General features: G+C 41.4%; 1 protein-coding gene across 3 annotated transcripts in view; it reads left to right on the forward strand.

The window, feature by feature from the left end:
• gria4b (glutamate receptor, ionotropic, AMPA 4b) overlaps nucleotides 1–21120 on the forward strand; it is a 168466-nt gene that overhangs the window by 78973 nt on the left and 68373 nt on the right. For all 3 annotated transcript variants that reach the window (XM_063486111.1, XM_063486110.1, XM_063486109.1), the window contains exon 4: nucleotides 20081–20265. In XM_063486111.1, coding sequence (XP_063342181.1) covers nucleotides 20081–20265 — 185 coding nt within the window. The remainder of the gene's footprint in view (nucleotides 1–20080; nucleotides 20266–21120) is intronic.

A 21120-nucleotide genomic window follows, 5' to 3' on the forward strand; every position in this document is an offset into this window, starting at 1 on the left:
AAGGGGTAATCTTGGAGGAAGAGTACATGAACAGTGTAGTGGAAGTGAAGCGATTCAGACAGGATTGTAAGTATCTGGAAATCAAAGCGTTGACATTGAATGTCCTCAGTACATATGCCCCACAGGTTGGATGTTAGTTAGAAGAGAAAGAGGATTTCTGGAGTAAGAGAGAGTGGTGATTGGACCAGGCTTTAATGGACATGTGGGTGAAGGTGACAGAGCTGATGAGGAGGTCTTGTGATTTTGCAAAGGATGGAAATGGCTGCAGCGAACACATGCTTCAAGAAGAGGGAGCAACATAGGGTGATGTAGAAAGGTCGATGAAGGTGAACACATGCAGAAGGTGCAATTGGAGAGACTTGATTGTCTGCAGGATGACTTTGGACATCAAGAAGAGGAAACGAGTGAAGACAGAGGTAAAGATTAAATGGTAGAAGTTGAAGAAGGAAGAATGATACGCCATGAGAGTCTTTGTCCTATTACAGAGGAAATAGGACAAGCAGACTTGGTGGTAGAATGTGAAAGTACAAGAAATATCCAGAGGAAGAGGTTAGCAAAGAAAAAGTGGGATAGTCAGGTGGATTTAGAAAGTAGACAGGATTACTGGGAGGCTAGGTCTACAGCAAAGAGAGAGAAGGCAAAGACAAAAAAAAAGGTTAATGATTAGTCGTATCTGATTCTGGACTTGAAGAAGAAAAGGACTTGTATCGACTGGCTACAGAGAGATTAAGTTGGAAAGGATGTGCAGCTGGTTGGGATAATTATGAATAGAGCTGGAAATGTGTTAATGAGGAAGCCAGCATGTTAAGAAGATGGAAGGATTTAAACACCTGGGATGAACCAGCCAGAGGGACAGATAGTGCACAAGAGAGGTGAAGAAGAGAGTGCAGTGAAGGTGAGTGTCAGGGGTGATTTGTGACAGAAGGACAGAAGATGAGAGCCGCTATGGTGTATGGTTTGGAGATGGTGGCACTGACAAACAGACGATAGGCCAAGCTGGAGGTGGCAGAGCTGAAGAGCAATCAGAATGGACAAGATTAGAAATGAGTACATCAGACGGACAGCTCAGATCGAGCAGTTTAGAGATAAAGTTAGAGATGCAAGGCTCAGATGGTTTGGACATGTGCAGAGGAGAGAGATTGAATATATTAGAAAAGGATTTTGAGGTTGGAGCTGCCTAGGCAGGATGGAAAGACTAAGAGGGAGACCACACAGAAGATTCATGGATGTAGTGAAGGAGGAAATGCAGAGCATGTTACAGAGGGGAATGCTAGGCACGGGGGGGAGATAAAGGCAGACGGTCTGCTGCAGCAGCCAGAAAAATAAGAAAATAAAGTAATGCAGAAATAAAACAAAACATATTTCTTACATTTAAATAAAATTTGGAAAGGTAAATAAAAATAAACATGCAAACGGTCTTTCAGTCAGTGGCGCACAAAAGTCATTAAAAAGTTAAAGAAAAAAACATGCTCTGTGTACACACAGATGTGCACAAAGTGTTGTTTTGTGAGGCAGTAACATTTATCAGAAAGAAATCTCTGAGGTCTCAATCATATCTCCTATGTTTTCTCCTTATGCCCCCTGCGCGGCGAACAGTAAGGTGTGAATGGATATGCTTCTGAAATAATGGCTGTTTTTTGTCCTCAGTATGTCTTGTGGCCATCGAGCGATCAATATTGCAGCGCAGCTGCTGTTGGAAGTGTTGTGGACATTGTTGGACCTCTCTCCCTCTGGCTCAGTTCCCCACCTGAGGAAGCGAGCTCTGTATTCGTCTCATGTATATGTTTCTCACTCTTCCGTGTCTCTCTCTTTTTTTTCCCCATATTCTTCCTTTTTTTTCTTTCACCCACCCGATCTTTGCCTCTCAGTCACCACATACACACCGACAGAGTCAATAAGTTTCTACTTTTTCACCCCACCGTGTCGCATTTCCATTACAAGACAGAATGGATATGGACTGCTGCTTGGATCACATCTCCACATCTCGCTTTCATACATTTTCTGGAAGGTAGTCAGAGGGCTTCATTCTTTCTCTCTGCTGCAGTGATTGTTTGAGCAGATTGGCTATACAGGGACTGCAGAGTGAGGATGATATCGGGATGGCGTCCCTTCAGAACAACTCATTCCCTCCCTCTTTTTCTTATCTGAAGTCATACATGCTTGACTGGATAAAAAGCCTCCACTCCTCTCAACAAAACCGACATGTATCTGATCAAGTTCTCCAAAACCACAAAGGTTCCCAGCTGTACGACTTTGCTGCCCTATAGACTGGCTGAGGACACAAAACGTGGCTTTTCTGTGTTTTCTGGAGCTTCGGTCTGGCTTCAAGCTCAGGATCATTGAGACCGGAATTAAGATAACATGCAATTTCAGTATCAGTGGCATAAAAATCACCAAGAGGTGAGGACAATCACCTACTAGAAGGTTAGGAGGTTGTTATAACCTCATTGAGTGAAAGCAGTTCTTTGCTGCTGTGAAAGTGAATAGTAATGAGCAGTGTTAAAACTGTTTTTGTGTTAAAACAGCAACAAAAATTTCCATTTGAATGCTTTAGGGTTGATGGGCTGTGACATGTGAGGTCCAGACTTTTCTTACGTTACAATGTTTTTCTGGTTTGAAGCAGCTGATGTCTATGGACGTTCTGTTTCCTGATTGGTCAGTCGTTTTTCAGGATCGAATTCACCAATACATGTTTATCCATCGAGCACTGAGAGGTGTAGTAGGTGTTTCAAGCCTGGCAACCATGAGTCCTTAGGGAATTTTCCCCAGTCAGTTGGTTAGTGGTTGCAGGAGGTTTCTGACAGTCGCTAGGTGAAGCTGGTTGCAAAGACATATATGCTGCACCAAATATCTCCTGGCAATTGCTCTGGTTGCACATTGCAAACGTTTCCTTTAGTTTTCCATGGAAGATGTCAACGTTCACCTTCAATATAAAAGTTGTGCCTTTTGAAAAGTGTGGCTCAGTGGGGCCAAAAAGAAATCGTTGTTCTCACAGGAGAGAATTTCCTTCCGTTTACAGTGTTTTCATTATAAAATATCTCGACAGGATGCTCTTTTTCCCTAACTCACTGCAGGAGTGACAAAAAGAAGGGGGAGGAGCAAAGTGTGAGCACCGTTTGTATAGATGTCTACTTTTTAATTTGAATGGAAGCAACGTCCTGGGCATAGACGGGAGCAACTAAACCTAAAGTATCGATGCAATATAAGAAATGGTACTGATACTGTTGATATTTAGATCGATTGGCCTGCTCTTCCTACCAATATGGAAACCGATAACAACCTTTCAACGTGCTGATAACGTTAAAAAGCAGGTGATTTTAAAGTATCCATCGGTATTCAGATAATTAATACACAGGTGATCCCAGATCAATGCTGAACAAGGCTGAGAATTTGTCTTCCTGTAGAGGTTTAACACATAGCCATACTGGATGCCTTTGTGAAAAATGCTGGATACATGCGTCACAGCACAAAAGACTATGGAATAAGATGATTAGAGAGGGTATCATATTAGCATGTGACACATGCACGCCTGTCAGAGTTGATGTGAATTGTTTGTGTTTGCAGAAACACAAGTGTATCTGTTCCGGGTGACAGATGACTGATGGATGTCTAAAACTCTGCAGACACACTTGGAAAACATTGCTCAGTATGTGTTGCCCTGTAGTCTGCATTGTGTTCCTGTTACTGAAAGTTAGGGCTGTCGGCTTTATTTGGAAATTTTCTTTGAAATTTGAACTGCCGCTAAAATGATGTTGTGGATATGGGTTTTTTTATGTTGCCGGTGTGAGTGCAGCAGGATGTACCTTGTATTCCAGCAGGTGGACTTTATAAAATGCACAGTTCAGCTGACCCTGCTGTCCTCTCAGTAAAACAGGAGGGTTTTTTTCTACACATACAGCCATTTCCAGCCACACAGCCAGCAAGCAAGGTTAGACCTAAAACTTAGGAGGTCCTGTAAGTGCAATAACTGCTACCACTGCACAGACCTGACACAGACATTTTAATTAACCAAATTAAAACTTTGGTGAACAGTTAATGGTTTAACTGAAGTGCCAACTCTCAGGTACTGGATTTGCTGGACACAACTTTTCCTTACTGTTCATATCCTGTATATTATTTTTAGGCCTGTTTCTCATTCTTTTGTCCTCCACTTGTCCATTTTCTTCAAATTTCTAAGGACACACCGAACACAATATGTGAAATATGCAAAGTTTTTGGTTAACAAGTCTCTGGGAATCACCTCACTGGTGCAAAAATATAATTTTATGCCTGTCAAACTGTGCTATCTTTGACATTTCCTTGGCTCAACTAATCATTGACTCGTAGGTCAGTGTTAAGTGGCTTAACTTTCCTCTTAAAGTGGTCAGGAGCAAGGACTGAACAAAAACGTAGTGAAAAACAGCCAATGTCAAAATAAGAACCTTGAGAAATCTTCAGTAAGGCAAGAGAACTACAGCTCAAGAGCACTTTAACAAGTTCCACAAAGGTGTTTCTAACTGGAAGCAAAATATTAAAAAATAAAGGGTAGGGCAAGACTTTTGCACAGGACGGTATCTCTTCCAAAGTGCAATTTAATTCCAAGACCTGAGATATTTTTCACATTTATGTTACAAAATGGAGAAAACCCAGCATGCTACAATAAGTAGATAATCGTGAACTAATGCTTGAAAGAATCCGAAGCCACTTTCACAGCCTTACTTTCATAGATAAAAGTAAAGATCCGTGTCGGCTTTGTGAAGCTACTCACACAGTTCAGCAGAAGCACATTAGCGGAAACACAATCACACTTTGCAAGGTTAAAATTTGCGTGCCCACTGAAGCAAAAAGCAGGTGGGACAGATGAACAGCATGGGTGGGGAAGCAGCAGTCCACAAAGTAGAAAATGACACTTTATTGTAAATGTCCTTGCTTTATGTGAACAAACAAAATCCAGCCTCTCTCACAAAGTCACCCCATCTCTCCCTGAAATAAATGGCGACCCCAATGATATTTAGCCTTAGATAAGGAAAGCCACAGTTTTATTTTGTGTGTTGCGACTGCAAGATCATCCCGGATACAGTCACATTTTTTTTTATTTCCTTATTTTCTTTTTGTTCTCATGTAATTGAAATATATAAAGACATTTGAGATTACCATATGAATTTAAAGTGTGGCCTTTGGTACCATTCATCATGTTTATGAAGTTGAATGAATGCAGGCCAATAAAAATTAAATGAAAATAGCAATAAGTTGTGCACAGTGATTTCTGAAAAATGATTAAGTTAGACAAAAGAATGCAAAACCTCTGCCCTCAGCAAAATGACCAAATCTGAATTGACTCAAAGTGATTCAGTTCTAAACTTTGTCAAGCCGCACCACTGCTAAAGCTTTTCATATAATCTGTCTATATTTTTTAAGTAACCCTGATAAAACAAAAAAATACACAGACATTTAAAATGATCAATCACATAACTTCTTTCATAGCAGTGAAAACAAGTCCACAAAGACAGATTTGGGAATCAGAGAGAGACCTTTAAAAGCCCGAGGGAGAACACACAGGCTTTATAGAGGGATAATAAGGCACAGGTAAACTCAATCAAGGCAACAGGGGAGGGAAGAAACTAACAAAGAAAGACATACGAGGAGCCTTCAAGCTTTAACTAACCTTTAAAAGAAAAATAGAAGTAAACTGAAAGAAAGGAAAAGAACAACTGAGACGAGGGAAACGCAGAAAGCGAAAGATCCAGGAACATTTGGACAATCGCAAAACCTACCTATGTTACATCAGAAAGCAGCGATCATAATAACAATAATAACAAACACCAAGACACCCCGAAGCATGATAAAAATCCACAACTGCACGTTTCATTCATCCCTGGTTTGTGTCAAACTACGATAAAGCGGCAAAAAACCAGACCAAGGGAGCATTTCTCTTCAGTTTAAACTGTCCTGTTTTAACCATCATAGACAATAAAAATGTCCTAACAGCTAGTTTAAAGGACTCTAATGCCCAGCTCGGTAATGAAACAAAGAAAAAAAAAAGGACAAACATAAACCACCAGCCTTTGAAAAGACACATTGGAAACATCAATCAAAACAGCTTCCTAAGCAGTGCATTCCAAATGTTTCAGTTAATTTTTGTGCACTCTTTCTTTGTATAGACTTTATGGGTTATGTAAACTGAATGAGAGGAGGTCAGATGTGTTATCTGATTTAGTTGCATTGCTCTGAGCTCTGTCCATGGTGCTGAAATCAGGCTTCAGCCAGCAATTTAATCGGTTTGCAGACACAAGCTGCTTTCCATCAGTGTGATGGCTTCTGAATGTGTTGAATGTAACATGTAACAAAGCACAAGTCTGAACGCACGCTGTCACATTAGTGGAGAGGGACATTATTACACTCCTGCATCGTGTTCATGTTCTTTTGGTGACCTCAGCTCACCAAAAGACGAGACCAAAGCTTAAAGAAGACGCCAAACTCTTTCGACTCCTGTCTCCTGATCTTATATGGTGCAGACTTGGCCTGTCAGTGTGTGAGTAAATCCTTTGGGAATATTAAGATAAATATAACCTGTGTATGAATGACAGAACATCATCACTTTGACACGTCGATGAAGCAAACTACGTAATATCAATTTGAGATGTTGTTGTCATTTAAAGCATACCTACTATGTTTTTATTGCTTCTACATGCTGTTATTCCCAGCTTCGTGTTTTTATTTTGGGACAACCACTAGAATAGTTTTGCATGATTCACAGTTTGTTTGGATTTTTTTTTTTAAATCTCTCTTTTCTCACACTTGGCCTTTTTCCCTTCCATTAGGCTTCTGTCTGAATCTCATCTTTAGGCTTTAAGACACAGTTTTTTCTTTTCGGTGGCTACTCCCTATAAAACCCAAATTACACAGATCAGTTGGTGACTACCTGGTAACCGTTGCTTGCTAGTGAAAAGTGAGTATGTCCTGAATGGGTTGTGAGTGGTTCTAGGAGGTTCCTGGCAGTCACTGTGAAATCAGTGATTAAAGAATTATCATGCAGATGTAGAAACTCGTCAATTATCCCAACTGGTTGCCATGGAAAATGGTATAATCCCGAGGTTTCTTATGTGAAAGTGATCAAAAATAGGTACACAATGCTGTACCAAAAACCTCCTTGCAATTGCCATGGTCACCAGTAGTTTGCATGAAAGATGCCAACTTTTCTGCAAATCCTCACCAACTACTTGCTAAGTGGTAGTGAAACTGTGAAACAGAAGCTTCTTACCTTCAGAGTAAAAGTTGCACATTTTTAAACATGTTGGTTTCAGCAACTTTTACCCTGAAAGCAAACAGTCTCTGTTTCACTACCGCTCGCTAGTTACTTGGCGAGTGTTTGCAAACAATCACAAAAATCAATCACACCAAGGTTTCTGGTGCAACACCCTCTTTGTGACCACTTTTAGTCAGTGATAGCTAGCAAACGCTCGCCAACCTGTCAAGGAATACTCTTTCTACTTAGCAACCAGGGGTTGCCAGGAAGCCACCAACCGGTCTCTAGATGCGTGTGACTGCGGTGTAAACTGAAGATTTGAGCAGCGAGTGTGCCTGCGATGACCAATATTTAGTGATATACAATCTCATTGCTAACGTATATAATTTCAGGATTACTTGTACAGACACTGACTTCGTTACTTGAAATCTATTCTTTCATCAGCATATTTATTACAGAAAATATGGGAAAAATAATAGGTCCATTTTAAATTTCTAAATATCTGTTTATTGACAAATAAACAGATTTTTTTCTTTAATTTAGGTGTTTTTCATTTCTTTACTTCAGCTTTCCTCGCGCCTTCATTTCCCTGACCACCTTCAGCTGATTATATAAAATCTGTTTTCCTGCCTTGTACAGCATGAAAGCAAATTTCTGCACAAGCACTTTTCACAGACCTAAAAATCACGAGTCCTTATTTCTGCATTGGACTGCAAAGGCAGAATAGAAATGCAGAATCACCAGAAGCTCAGGAACCATCCCTCAGAGTATTTCTTTTTTCTAAATTTCAGCCATATGTATTATAATACACACATTTAATCCAAGTCCCACTGTGAGTAAGCAATGCGTTCTGATGAAGCAGACTTGCATATTTCTAAACCTTAAATATGTCACAAGGTCTTACGTCTTTGTTAGAGGGAATGAATGTGTGTGCAGATACGTCAGCACCGCTCAAGTCTTTACGTACGCATTAGTGTTCTCTCTGCATGCCTGTGTTTGCTCTTCAGAAGGCTTTTGGGTGCAGGCTGCAGCACTCTGGCCCGAGGATTTTTCTCACACACAGGAGCAGGCATTCATCCCATATTGACTATAATGTAGAATCAGCCCACGCATGGCTGAGCTGAGTCAATGAGCGCCAGTCTGATTCCCTGCATCAAAGCAACAGAGATACAAGGGGCTGGATACTGTAACAGTGTGTGTGTGATTATAGTGAATGCTGTCCCTGTGAGCTTTCCAGTGCACCATAAATACACACACACACCACAGACAAAGATGATAAAAAGGTTAATACAAAAAGAATGGAACAACATAGGAAAAGAAACCAGGAAATGGTTCAGGGAGAGTATAAAAGGAAGAGGGAACGAGAGGAGAATAAATAATGGTATCGAGGACAGACATAAGAGGAAAGGAAACAAAAGGACGATAAAAAGGACAGGAGAAGAGAGGAAACGGTGATGGAGAAGAGGAAACAAGAGTAGGAGAGACTGGAGAGAAGGAAAGAAGAGATAAAGGGAGGAAACATGAGTACAAGAGCAGAGGAAAGGAGAAGGAACGAAAGGAAACAAGAAGTGACAAACAAAAACCGTGGAGAGGAAACTAGAGATTAGGAGACTAAATTAAAGGGAGCGACATACAGAGAGGAACGAAAAAGGTGAAAACTAAATAAAATGAGACATATAAAGCAAAGGAAATGAAGCGAAATGACAGGAAACAAATGGAGATGGAAGACAAGCAGAGAGGAAAGGAAATAAGAGCAGAGGAGACGAGAGCGGAGAGAAGGAGAGGGAAGAGGTCACAAAAGGGAAGGGAGCAGGAAGGAAATGAGAGGGGATGACAGGCAAGAGGAGAGGTGAGAAAACGACAAAGGAGGAAACGAGGAAAGGGAATAAAATCAGAGGAAACCAGAGACTAAGAAAGCAATTAATGTGATAAATGAGGTGAGACAGAAGGAGGAGGAGAAGGATAGTTCTCCAGCAGATGGACTGGTATCAGCAGTGTGTACGGGCCATGAATAGCTCCGAGCCTCTTTGTGTACACTCTGAAGAGGAAGAAGAGGCGAAAGCAAAGCTCTGATTCAATGAGGAAGGAAGTGGAAGGATGGAGGCTCAGTACACATGCGCTGACACTCAGTGGAATGAAGAGAGGACAAAAATGCACGCTGTACATAAATCCAGATGTGCGCTCACTTTCCTCTCCACAGGCTGCAGCTGCTTCCATCTAGTGTCCGGCTCTGCTCCAATCAGCACAACAAGCGTACGCATCAGCCGGCGGCTGTGTCTTCAGCGCTGATGCTGATTGCAGCTGTCTGCTGCTCCAACTACGACCCCGGGGCCACTCATTTATCAGCTGGTAATCAGCTGGCCCTTTGCACACTTTACTTGCCTCGGCTGCCACTGCTGCAGCTTCCTGTCCCAGCGCTGTATATAGCATGTCGCACAACAGGACACAATGGGATATCATGTTCTTGCACACTCAGCCGCCCTGCTAAATTGTATCTGGTGGGTTAGGGGTGGCTGTGTTTCCTGATTCTGAGAGTTATGATGTAGTTTAAAGGTTTCAGAGCCACTAAAAGACAGATTACTGCTAGTTTTTAGAAAGTTTGGACCTGTTTTCTCTGAGATATTAGGCATTGAAGTATGCTTCTTTAACGCTTGCTTTCTAAATACTGAGCAGGGCTCGCAAAATTTCAGAATCCCTGGTAGCCCTTCGGGCAGGGACTCTTCAGATTTTGGTAGCCCAAAATAAATTTAAGTAGCCCGAATAAAAAAGGAAGCAATTTTTTTATGTTTTGTTTCCTGTTTTGTTTCCGTTACGGAAACAAAACATTAATCAAAAAATTGTTGAAACACAAATTACAATATTGTATAAAAATTACAATCATCAACTCAAATACTTGGTTGTAATTGAACAGAAATTTCTATGAACTTGTAAGAACTGTAGAACATGAATCAGTCTGTGTCAGATCCTGAATTTGAAATTTCCACTGAAATCACAGGTAAGAGGCAAGTGGAACCAAGATCTAGGACATTTGCTTTTTGAAGTTTGCAAAGACTGCTAAATTTTGCCAATGGAAGTTCACTCTTTGCAACATAGTACGCTGTCCTTAACAGATTTTTCAGGTTGATTTTTAGTATGTTATTTACAGACTGAGCAATAATGCATTTCTTGCATTTCTCATGGGTTCTAATGGGGGCCTTTCTTAAAATTACTGGTCCCAGTAACAAAGGCACTTGTCGACTCAGAAATCGAGGGAAACCAACAACACACCCGGCAGAACATTATGTTATTTACACGGGTGCACATGAGTGGTCCGCATGTGCGCATTCGCTGTCAAAATAAAAGACGCGCACCAGATAAGAAGTTGCAACGCGCGTTTGCGTCCATATAAAAGGCAGTGTTTTTGTCCGCTAGAGTGGGATTTTCATGGCACATTCTGCACCAAATCTCTGTGCGTTCATCATTTGTTTAAAGCCAGCTCACCTCCTGCAACCACTTTTCCGAGAATACACGCTTCTTTTGTGGTTCGGACTCCATCTGACATTTCTTTGGAGGTGGAGGAACACCAAAATAATTGCTTAAAGGAGCTTCTTCGACATCTTTAAGAGTTCTAAACAAATGTCTGTCCTCCTCCAGAAAATTTTATGGACGCAAACGCGCGTTGCAACTTCTTATCCTGTGCGCGTATTTTATTTTGACAGCGAATGCGCACCTGCGGACCACTTATGTGCACCCCTGGTTACTTAGCTTGTCATATTCCAGCCACAGAAATTCTTTTGTCCATGAAACCATAAAGCTGCACTTTCTTTTTGCCTTATAGTCTGATTTGTCATAACTTTTCCGTTTTGTGGTAAGCTTTTCTTTGGCTGTCACTTCTTCACCCTGACCGGTCTTATTTGGCTCAGCAGAACTAAAATATATATCCTGCTGCCTTTACACACGCACTCACATAACGCTCAGCGATTCTCTGCGCGATCAACCTCTCACATGTTTAAGCTTCCTGCGGGAGATTTCACTTGTCATGTTTGATAGTAAACTAACGATTGATAAGACGATGTCAGAGGAATTGGTGCGCAAATTATCGTCACTCACCAATCAGTACTGTCGCTCTCTATACACAGTTCGCGCGATTGCAAAGTGAAAGCAAAAAACAAGCGCAAATTCAAATGCGATTTCAATATGTCACATATAGGGCTGCTCGATTATGGCAAAAATGATAATCACGATTATTTTCACTGAAATTGAGATCTCGATTATTTGATGATATTTATTTAACAATAACAATGTATTGAATAATGGCTTTAAAGATTGTCAAAAATAGTGTAAAATAGTGTGCAAATACTGATAACAGTGCAAATGTTTGCAATAAAAATAAAATGTAAACATCTATGTTTAGTGAACTTTGCCATGTCGCTCTGTGGTGCAGCTACGACACCAAAGTTTACACACTATGTCTACTTGATCCACGTCTGACTCCGTGAACCCATAATGTTTCCACACCACTGAAGGGTTTTTTTTTTACCTCTCTTTTCAACCAACGGCAGTCACTCTCCTCTCCAAATAACTTCTGCTTAGCTTTCCGAGCTTCCCTCTGTTAGCTCCTCTTAATTGTTGTGCCGCGTGTTCGAAACGCAGAGAGGTGCGCTGGATTTGCCACACGGAGCAGCGCGAGAGTAAAGCACGAGGGAGGTGCTAATAATCGGCTCAGTCATTTTTAATGATCGTTGAAAGCCCAGATCGTAATTTAGATTAAAATTCGATTAATTGAGCAGCCCTAGTCACATATTGACAGTGGTTCACCGATGCCAATGACATATTTACCCAGCTACATTTCCGAAAGAATGCAAAAGCATTGACATATATTTTTCCTTCCTATGATAGCCCGACGGGCAGGGCAGGGATAGATTCTGGTAGCCCGACTGGAAAAATCGCTAGCCCCGGGACGTCGGGCTAGCGATTTTGCGAGCCCTGCTGAGATGTGTGTCACCAAATCCAGTCTGATGTCATCTTCATTTTGAAACCTTCAACCAGCACATAGCGAGTGTTCGCAAGGCTGGAGAACAGCTCAACTTGTTGGGGTTAGTTGAAAAAAAACATGGAGTTAGAACAAAGTCACAACCAATGTCCATAATGACATGAAAACAGTTCATATTGTCAATGCAGTCTTTATAATGTGTAAATTTAGAATCTGCTGACATCTAATGAACGTCTTCCCTTGATTTGCATATCCACTGATAATGGACCGATATTCAAGAATGGATTAGTCCAGTATAAATTACAGTGGTTAATGCTCTTAACAGCAAACATCTGATGCTTCACATCTAATCCAAGGTCCACAGAGCAGAGGACGTTGCTGGGATAACCAGCATGCATTCTAAAAAATAAACACATAGAGTTTCCAGGAATTCAAACTAAACTGAAATTAAGGATTGGGTAGATTAACTAAGGATTATCTTAAGTCAAAAGCAGTGCCTGTAGAGGCCTAGACCACAGGATGTGAGGTCAAAGTCTGTGTCTTCCTGCTCCAGCGTCACCTTCCAGGTAGCATCACCTGCATTTTGGCCACTAGATGGAGCACACTCAAGCCATCTTATCTTTGTTTCCAACATCGATATCCTTCCATGTACGAAACATGGATAATAAATATCCACACATACCTATCTTTACATCCACCTGCTAGGGAAGGAAAATTAACTGAATTTTAAAAGAGTTTATCAACTGACATTCTGTCAGTTACAGTGAACTGAGCTCTAACGTTTCATTTTTGCATTATTCAGAGTAATTGTACAGAAGTTCACAAAAGCAAACGTAGGTGCTCACCTGTGTTAGGCTGTGACCAGAGACTGTGAAATAATCAGTCTAGACAGTTATTTCAGTCTTTCCAGACTGACTTTTGTACCTCAATATTAGCATCTTGGATATAGCCACGCTGTTTTCTTTAGAGCAAGAAAAGACCACATTTGGACGAGGGGGTGGAGTGTTCCACAAAAATCTACAGCTTTTATAATTATAAATTAACTGAACCATTGTCTGTGACTGTCAGTTATTAGCACGTAAACTTAAAAAAATGTGTGAGTGGGAGAACAAAATATGAGAAGGTCTAAAGTTTGTTAGCCTTATCCCTATTTCAGGATGGAATTGCAAAAATGATAACTGATTTAAAGGCTTTAGCAATGACCCCTGCAGCACTCTGTGAGTGCAAATTTGCAGGTACAAACTGCCTTTATTCCAAACTGTGTATTTGCTGTGAAAACCTTGAGATATCTAGCAGCGATAACTGTAATTGGAGACAGCAAACTGCAGGATTCGAAACCAAAAAGTATGATGGTAATCCTGACAAAAAGGATTTCTCCTGATAGGAGCACACCACTGCGATGACAAACTACAGGGTGGGCCATTTATATGGATACACCGTAATAACATGGAAATGGTTGGTGATATTAAAGTCCTGTTTGTGGCACATTAGTATATGTGAGGGGGCAAACTCCTCAAGATGGGTGGTGACCATGGTGGCCATTTAGAAGTCGGCCATCTTGGATACAACTTCTGTTTTTTCAATAGGAAGAGGGCCATGTGACACATCAAACTTATTGGTAATGTCACAAGAAAAACAATGGTGTGCTTGGTTTCAACGTAACTTTATTCTTTCGTGAGTTATTTACAAGTTTCTCTTTGTTCACAGCCATTGACATGTCGAAGAGGTTAACACGTGAGGAGCGGATCGAAATTGTGTTGATATCTGGTGAACGCAGTAACCGGGTCATTGCAGCAGATTTCAATACAAGACACCCTACGAGACCACCCATCTCCCATGCTACAGTTAGCAAACTGCTTGCTAAGTTTCGTGAAACTGGTTCGGTGTTGGATTTGCCAAAATGTGGACGCAAGAAAACTGTCACTAATGAAGAAACATCAGTGGCTGTCCTAGCTTCATTCAGCAAGAGCCCACAGCGTAGCATTCGCCGCATGTCACTGGAGAGTGGCATTAGTCGAACATCCCTTTGGCAGATATTAGCTACTCACAAATGGCAGCCTTACAAACTCCAGCTACTGCAGCATCTCAACGAGGATGACCCAGATCGGCACACAGAATTTGCAGAATGGGCAAAACAAAAATTGGAACAGGACCCTCAGTTCACGCAGGAGGTTTTGTTCAGTGATGAGGCAAACTTTTATGTGAATGGTGAAGTTAACAAACAAAACCACCGCTATTGGTCTGACACTAACCCACATTGGATGGATCCCTCCAAGACTGTTGGAACAACAAAAGTGATGGTTTGGTGTGGTATATGGGGTACAACGATAGTGGGCCCATTCTTCATCAATGGAAACCTCAAGGCCACTGGATATTTGAAATTGCTACATGATGATGTGTTTCCCTCTTTATTCACTGAAGCTGGCATGTTCCCTGAGTTTTTCCAGCAAGATGGTGCACCACCACATTATGGGTGCCAGGTCCGAGCATTCCTAGATGAACAGTTTCCTGGAAAGTGGATTGGTCATCGTGGGCCAGTTGAATGGCCCCCACGGTCTCCCGATCTGACCCCCTTAGACTTTTATCTTTGGGGTCATCTGAAGGCAATTGTCTATGGTGTGAAGATACGAGATGTGCAGCACCTGAAACTACGGATACTGGATGCCTGTGCTGGCATTTCTCCTGCGGTGTTGCTATCAGTGTGTGAGGAGTGGGAGAAGAGGGTTGCATTGACAATCCAACACAATGGGCAGCACACTGAACACATTTTATAAGTGGTCAGATACTTGTAAATAAATCATGAAAGAATAAAGTTACGTTGAAACCAAGCACACCATTGTTTTTCTTGTGATATTACCAATAAGTTTGATGTGTCACATGGCCCTCTTCCTATTGGAAAAACAAAAGTTGTATCCAAGATGGCCGACTTCTAAATGGCCACCATGGTCACCACCCATCTTCAGGAGTTTGCCCCCTCACATATACTAATGTGCCACAAACAGGACTTTAATATCACCAACCATTCCCATGTTATTACGGTGTATCCATATAAATGGCCCACCCTATTGTTTCAGAACCCGACGAACACACTGACAGAAACACACTGGCGGAGAGCTTAGCTCAAACAGCTTCGGTCAATAGCTGTGTAGTAGCTGCAGCTACCACAGGGAATGATTTTGGCCTCCTCTGTGGCTTCCCGCCCTCCGCACTCTGTCCTTTCTATTATGTGTATTTGTCAGCTGCTCTCTGTCTGCAGGTAGGCACGTTTACCACACAGGAAATGTTAAGGAAACTTCCTCGGAATATTGACACTAAAAAAACAGTTAGTTATTCCACCTCAAGGGTAGTTCAAAGTATGTAAGTCAGTCAAGAACTACATTATATGGACAAAATTATTGGGCCACACCTTTTCAGGTGTATTGCCACAGTTGTATAAACTCAAGCACCTGCCCTGTACGTTTTAAAGAGCTCACTGAATTCAAGCGTGGTGCTGCAACAGGACGACACAACAGCTGCAAATCGGTTCACATCATGAAACTTCTTCCCTCCCAGATATTCCACGATCGACACTTTGATGGACTGAGCCAGGAATCGGACCACGTTCTGAGTTTCCTGGTTCCAATTTTCTCCTGTTAAAATTGAGAACAAAGTCACTCCAGTGTGGGGTCTGACTCCCCAACAGCCAAATTGTCATGAACCAGTTCTTCCCGAAGGAATTACTGGGGACATACTGACACGATGCATGCCTGTGTGTCTGTGTGTGACTGTGTGTTGCCTCAACCAGCAGTCCCTCCTGGCACAGGCAACCCTCTAATGGGGAGCAAGGGGCTGGGGAGGGGATGGAGAAGGTGGAGAGGGAGCTGGGTTGCCAGAGCACAGGTTAATCCACTAATTGGGAGCAAAGGAAGACGGGTTGCCAGATTGTGATGGCCACCAGGAGGGTCCGTTTAAGGGGGACATCTGTTCCTGCTGGAGAACAGCCGCCCTCACAGCTCCCTAGTTTCCTCTCTGACACTCATCTTCTCCATACACAAACCTGACAGCGATGGTCTCCTCCTCCAAAGTCTCGTGTTGCATCCAACTCAGAAAGACTGACGGGACCAAAAGCCAGGATCTGGCTGGAAAAGGATAAAAGCTTCACAAGAGTTTCTTTTCCATGGGAAAGCGGTTGTCTTGCCAGCGACGTCGAGCCAGCAAAAAGCCGGTTTGTGTTTCAAACCAGCAATTATGGACAATATGTTTTATCGCATCATGTGCTTCAACATACCATATTGTGGATTGGAAGAAATCCACTTCAGTTTATTCAGAAAACATATTCAGGACTATAATTAAAACATGTTCAGGGAGCACTGACTGTTACTGTAGCAATACAGAGTTATTAAACTTTAAATATGAATCTAACTGTGCATAAAAACACAATTATTTACAGTCACTGCTGCAAGAATATGGTTGTAAACCCCAATGGAATTATTTCTGAAATGAAATAATAGAGGTGCTCTCCTGTTGCTCTGTCATCCTGCGGAAGCGCTCCAACTCCACCTTCTTGTACTGTGGCTGGTGACGGATCTGCAGCCTCGTGTGACGTGCTGCAGGAGAAGGACTACTGTCGCCCGTCATGAATAGGCGGGTTTTGTTAATGTCATCCTCTCAGTGGTGGAAGTGAAATGATACTAAGGACCACCACAACAGCAACGTGGCCAGTTGCCAGTGAGCAAACCAGCAGGGAAAACATGAGACGGGGGATGGTGGGGTTAGCTGATGAGCAGCAGGTGCACTTTCAAAATCTGAGTGATTGGATTGTTGACTTGTAAAAGCACTAAAGATAGAACAGGGGTGTCAAACATGTGCCTCATGGGACAAAGCCACATAGCCACCCCTGTGATGCTGTAAAATTACTCACTGCACTGCTGTTCATTTTGTGAAGATGCCAGCTTTACACTTCAAAGCATGTTTCGATCATAAAGACATAAAAATAAAAAATAAAAAAAGCCTGAAATGAGAAGTTCATATATTTCTGAAACTGCACTTTGTGCAGATCATTTACTAATCAGATGGGTGGCGGTTCGATCCCCTGCTGATTCAGTCCGCATGCCAAAGTATCCTTGGGCAAGACGGTGAACCCAGAGTTGCTCCCGATGGATTTATTGCAGAGTGAATGTTTGATAGAAATCACTTACTGTAGAATGGGTGAAGGAGGCTTGTAGTATAAAACGCTCTGTGTGCTCAGGCGGAATAAAAATTGCTAAATAAGAACCAGAACCACTTCGTTTTTCTTAATATATCTCAGCCTGGCCATTTATTCTGCAAATAAATCATTCATTAAATGTGAAAAGTAGTTTACAAAGAAATAGCTTCTATTTTCTGGCTATTTTTTTAGGATAAGGATTCATATTAAGATTTCTTCCTGCATGTAAAAACAATTTTGGCATCCAAGGAAAAAGAGATTTTGTCTTCTGCCAAGTCACCTGGACTGTGATTTGTAATACGTGTTTGATTTAAACAAGTTTAAAATACATTTTTGTTTGTCAAATGGCCAAAACTGATCATACACACACATCCACAAATGTGCAATAACACAAATGTGCAATAATCTTTCTGGCACCGTTGTATTTTTCACTCTGTTGTATATAGCATTTGTATTCTATTTTTATCCTATTGTATATTTTATTCTATTTTATTCTACTGTATATAGTATTCTATTTTCTATTCTGTACAGTTGTGTACTGTATTTATTCTTATTTTATTTTATTCTAATTGTCCTTCATAACTTTTGCACTGTCCACTTCCTGCTGTGACACAACAAATTTCCCACGTGTGGGACTAATAAAGGTCATCTTATCTTATCTTATCTTATCTTATCTTAAAAAAAGCAAAAAACCAATAATAGGAAAATGAACTGACTTCTGTTAAGTAAAGTATACTACATGTATATGCAAAACTGCTATGCTTTTGTGTATAGCGAAAAAGCCCATTGGATAAGGCGTGTCTTTAGTTTGTCTTATAGTTTCAGCCGCATGGTGGTGTGATGGTTAACACCATCACCTCGCAGTTTGCATTTGAATCCACGGGCTGGCTCGGGCCTTTCTGTGTGTGTTCTCTGTGCCTGCATGGCTTCTCCTGGTTCTCCAGCTTCCTGCCAGAGTCCAAATACACACTTTAGGTTAATTTGTAACTGTGTGAGTGAGAATGGTTGTCTGTCTCTCTGTGTTAGCCCTGCAATAAAGTTTACTTTTTCAAACTTTTAAAAAACAGAAAAAGATAATGAGCGATGTTTTTTAAATACATGTTTCGCAGTAATTTTAGATCAAATTGAGATCAAACTGGACTATATGTGGTCCCTTACCCAAACTGTGTTTGTCTGTCTTCGATTAATAAAAAATTTAGAAGTCCTAAAATGAGCCACCAGACAAACATGGGCACCCATTAATATGCCCGGGCCGAACAAATGCTGCATTACTTATCAACTTATAGATAAACGCAATTTCACTAAACAAATATGTTGTGCTTGTCGTGTCTTTATTGAATACGCTGAGTAATCAATCACAGTACAGGCTGAAAACGGTGAGCTAAGCAACTTGTCAAATCTGTTTCAGCAGCAACAACAACACGAGACATTTTCCTGTGTAAACGCTCGGATGTCACAGCTGTGAGGAGGAATCTTGGAAAAGTTCTCCTGCAGAGCTGTTTCAGTTCAGTGTTTTGAGGATGTCTTGACTGAACACCTCTCATGCCTCAGCATCTCAGCTGGCCTCAGGGTCAGGATTGTTGACATGTTTGTTTTAAACAAATGAATTTTCTTCACCATCCTGTGGATTTTCCCATGCCGTTTATCCAGCTGGTCTTTTTGTCTTTAGAGCCTTTGGTGTTTTTACACATGAGCACATGTTACATGAGCACAGAGATTTCTGCACAAATTGTCCTTTTAGCTGTGGATTTTTTTCTCGTGTCTTTCAGAATTACATGTTGTGCCCTCGGTATGATCTCTGCAGGATACTCACGCTTAAAGAAAGAAGAGGCAGCTTTGAATTTCTTCCACTTGTAGACAGTTTGTCTTATTGTGGATTTGACACAATGCTTTTGCAGCCTCACGCAAGTGTAAGCAAGTGTTTTCTTGCTTAGTCAACCAACTGTAGTAGCTCCTGAGCAGATAAGGAAAGTGTTTTTGACCGAGTTTCTTTGTCACTAAGTTTTGTGCTTTTAAAACCAACAGGCCATAAAAAATAGCATAGACCCGGAAAAAGCAGAGGAGAGCTCTCGCTTTTCAAATGCGGGTTCTTAAATATTTAAAATCTAGTTTTACAAACGCTTCATGGGGAAGAAAATGCATTCAACACATTGTGAGGCCTCGAGGAGACACACAGTGTGTTTGGGTGATAAATACTGAATGACAACATAATGTGTCTGATTGTGAGGAAAATCCACGGCAGCTTTAAGCCTTTTATCCAAATTCACACAAACACATAAATGTTATCTGGCCTGTAGCTGAACTTCATGAACACAAAACTTTATTGATATCGCTCAGCTTGTGTTTGAGATAAACAGGACAAAATGCATCTCCGCTCCCATCCACAAAAAAAGTCTCTTTCTTTCTCTCTGCTCTATGTGATGATTTCAGCTGAGTTGAGTTATTCTGGTCACAAAAAAACCACATGAAAGATAGAACTGGTACGATGACCGTGTATGATAAGGATGATTTTTAGTGGGTAATCTTTAACAGACACAAACTAGACACTAACTAATTACTCACCGAATTTATCTGAAAAACTGCATGTTGGCTGCTTGTTTTAACAGAGTAATGGGTTTGTGAATACATGAACAGCGTTTACCTGAAGGTCTTCCTTCCATGTTTGATCTGTTTTGTCCTGTGTGTCTGACTACATCAGGGTACGCCATCCTGCAGGCCATCATGGAGAAGGCAGGACAAAACAACTGGCAAGTCAGCGCTATCTGCGTGGAAAACTTCAATGATGCCAACTACCGGCGACTGCTGGAGGACCTGGACCGGCGACAGGAGAAGAAGTTTGTCATCGACGTGGAAGCTGAGAGACTGCAGAGCATGATGGAACAGGTGATGCAAGCTTTTGGCATCAGCATTTGGTTTTTCTTTATTTTAGCAGACCACAATTAGTCGGACATCTTTGTCCTTTTTACCTGTGGAGAATCAGGAAATGTTGAAGTTTCCATTTTTTTCAATGAAATCTCATGCATGGTTTGTGCACAGCTATTTCCAGCAGTGTACGAACATCAAGCAATCTTTATTAACGTGTGCACAGCTTGGGGTCTGATGGTATTCACAGATGCAGCTCTCCTCTGGAATAACTCTGCGCTCCACCTGAGTCTCAGTCCTCAGGACCACAGCAACAGTTCAGCTTAGCTGCCACACTTTTTTCAGAGAGAAACCCACACATGAACCTCACTGTTAAAAAAAAATCCTAGAAAAACTAATATTCCGGCAGCTGGGGCGCCAAAATAATACCATCAAATAACAGAAAATAACTTTCTCATAAAAATACGGTTATTTTCAGTAATGACAATACAGTTTGTTGCCCTAATTTTACATGGGATTTTGCCTTTTTCAAGTGCTTTTAAACATTAAATTAGGAACATTTTAATGTGATTAAACAATGAAATTACCTATAAACAAGGTCAATGAATGTGGCAATATGAATAATAATACTTAAATGTACAGAAATATACAGTTAACAGTTGGTTTAAATATTAATGGATTGCATGCCCTGGGACAGACTGACAGAGGCGAGGCTGCCATATCGCACCATCGGCCCCTCTGTCCATCACCAGTAGGCGAAGTGTCTTGACCAAGGACACAACGACCGAGAGTGTCCGAGCCGGGGCTCGAACCGGCAACCTTCTGATTACAAGGCGAACTGCCAACTCTTGAGCCAGGATCGCCCTAAATAGCAAT

This window comes from Pelmatolapia mariae, linkage group LG10_11 (genome assembly GCF_036321145.2).
Source record: "Pelmatolapia mariae isolate MD_Pm_ZW linkage group LG10_11, Pm_UMD_F_2, whole genome shotgun sequence".
NCBI lineage: Eukaryota > Metazoa > Chordata > Actinopteri > Cichliformes > Cichlidae > Pelmatolapia > Pelmatolapia mariae.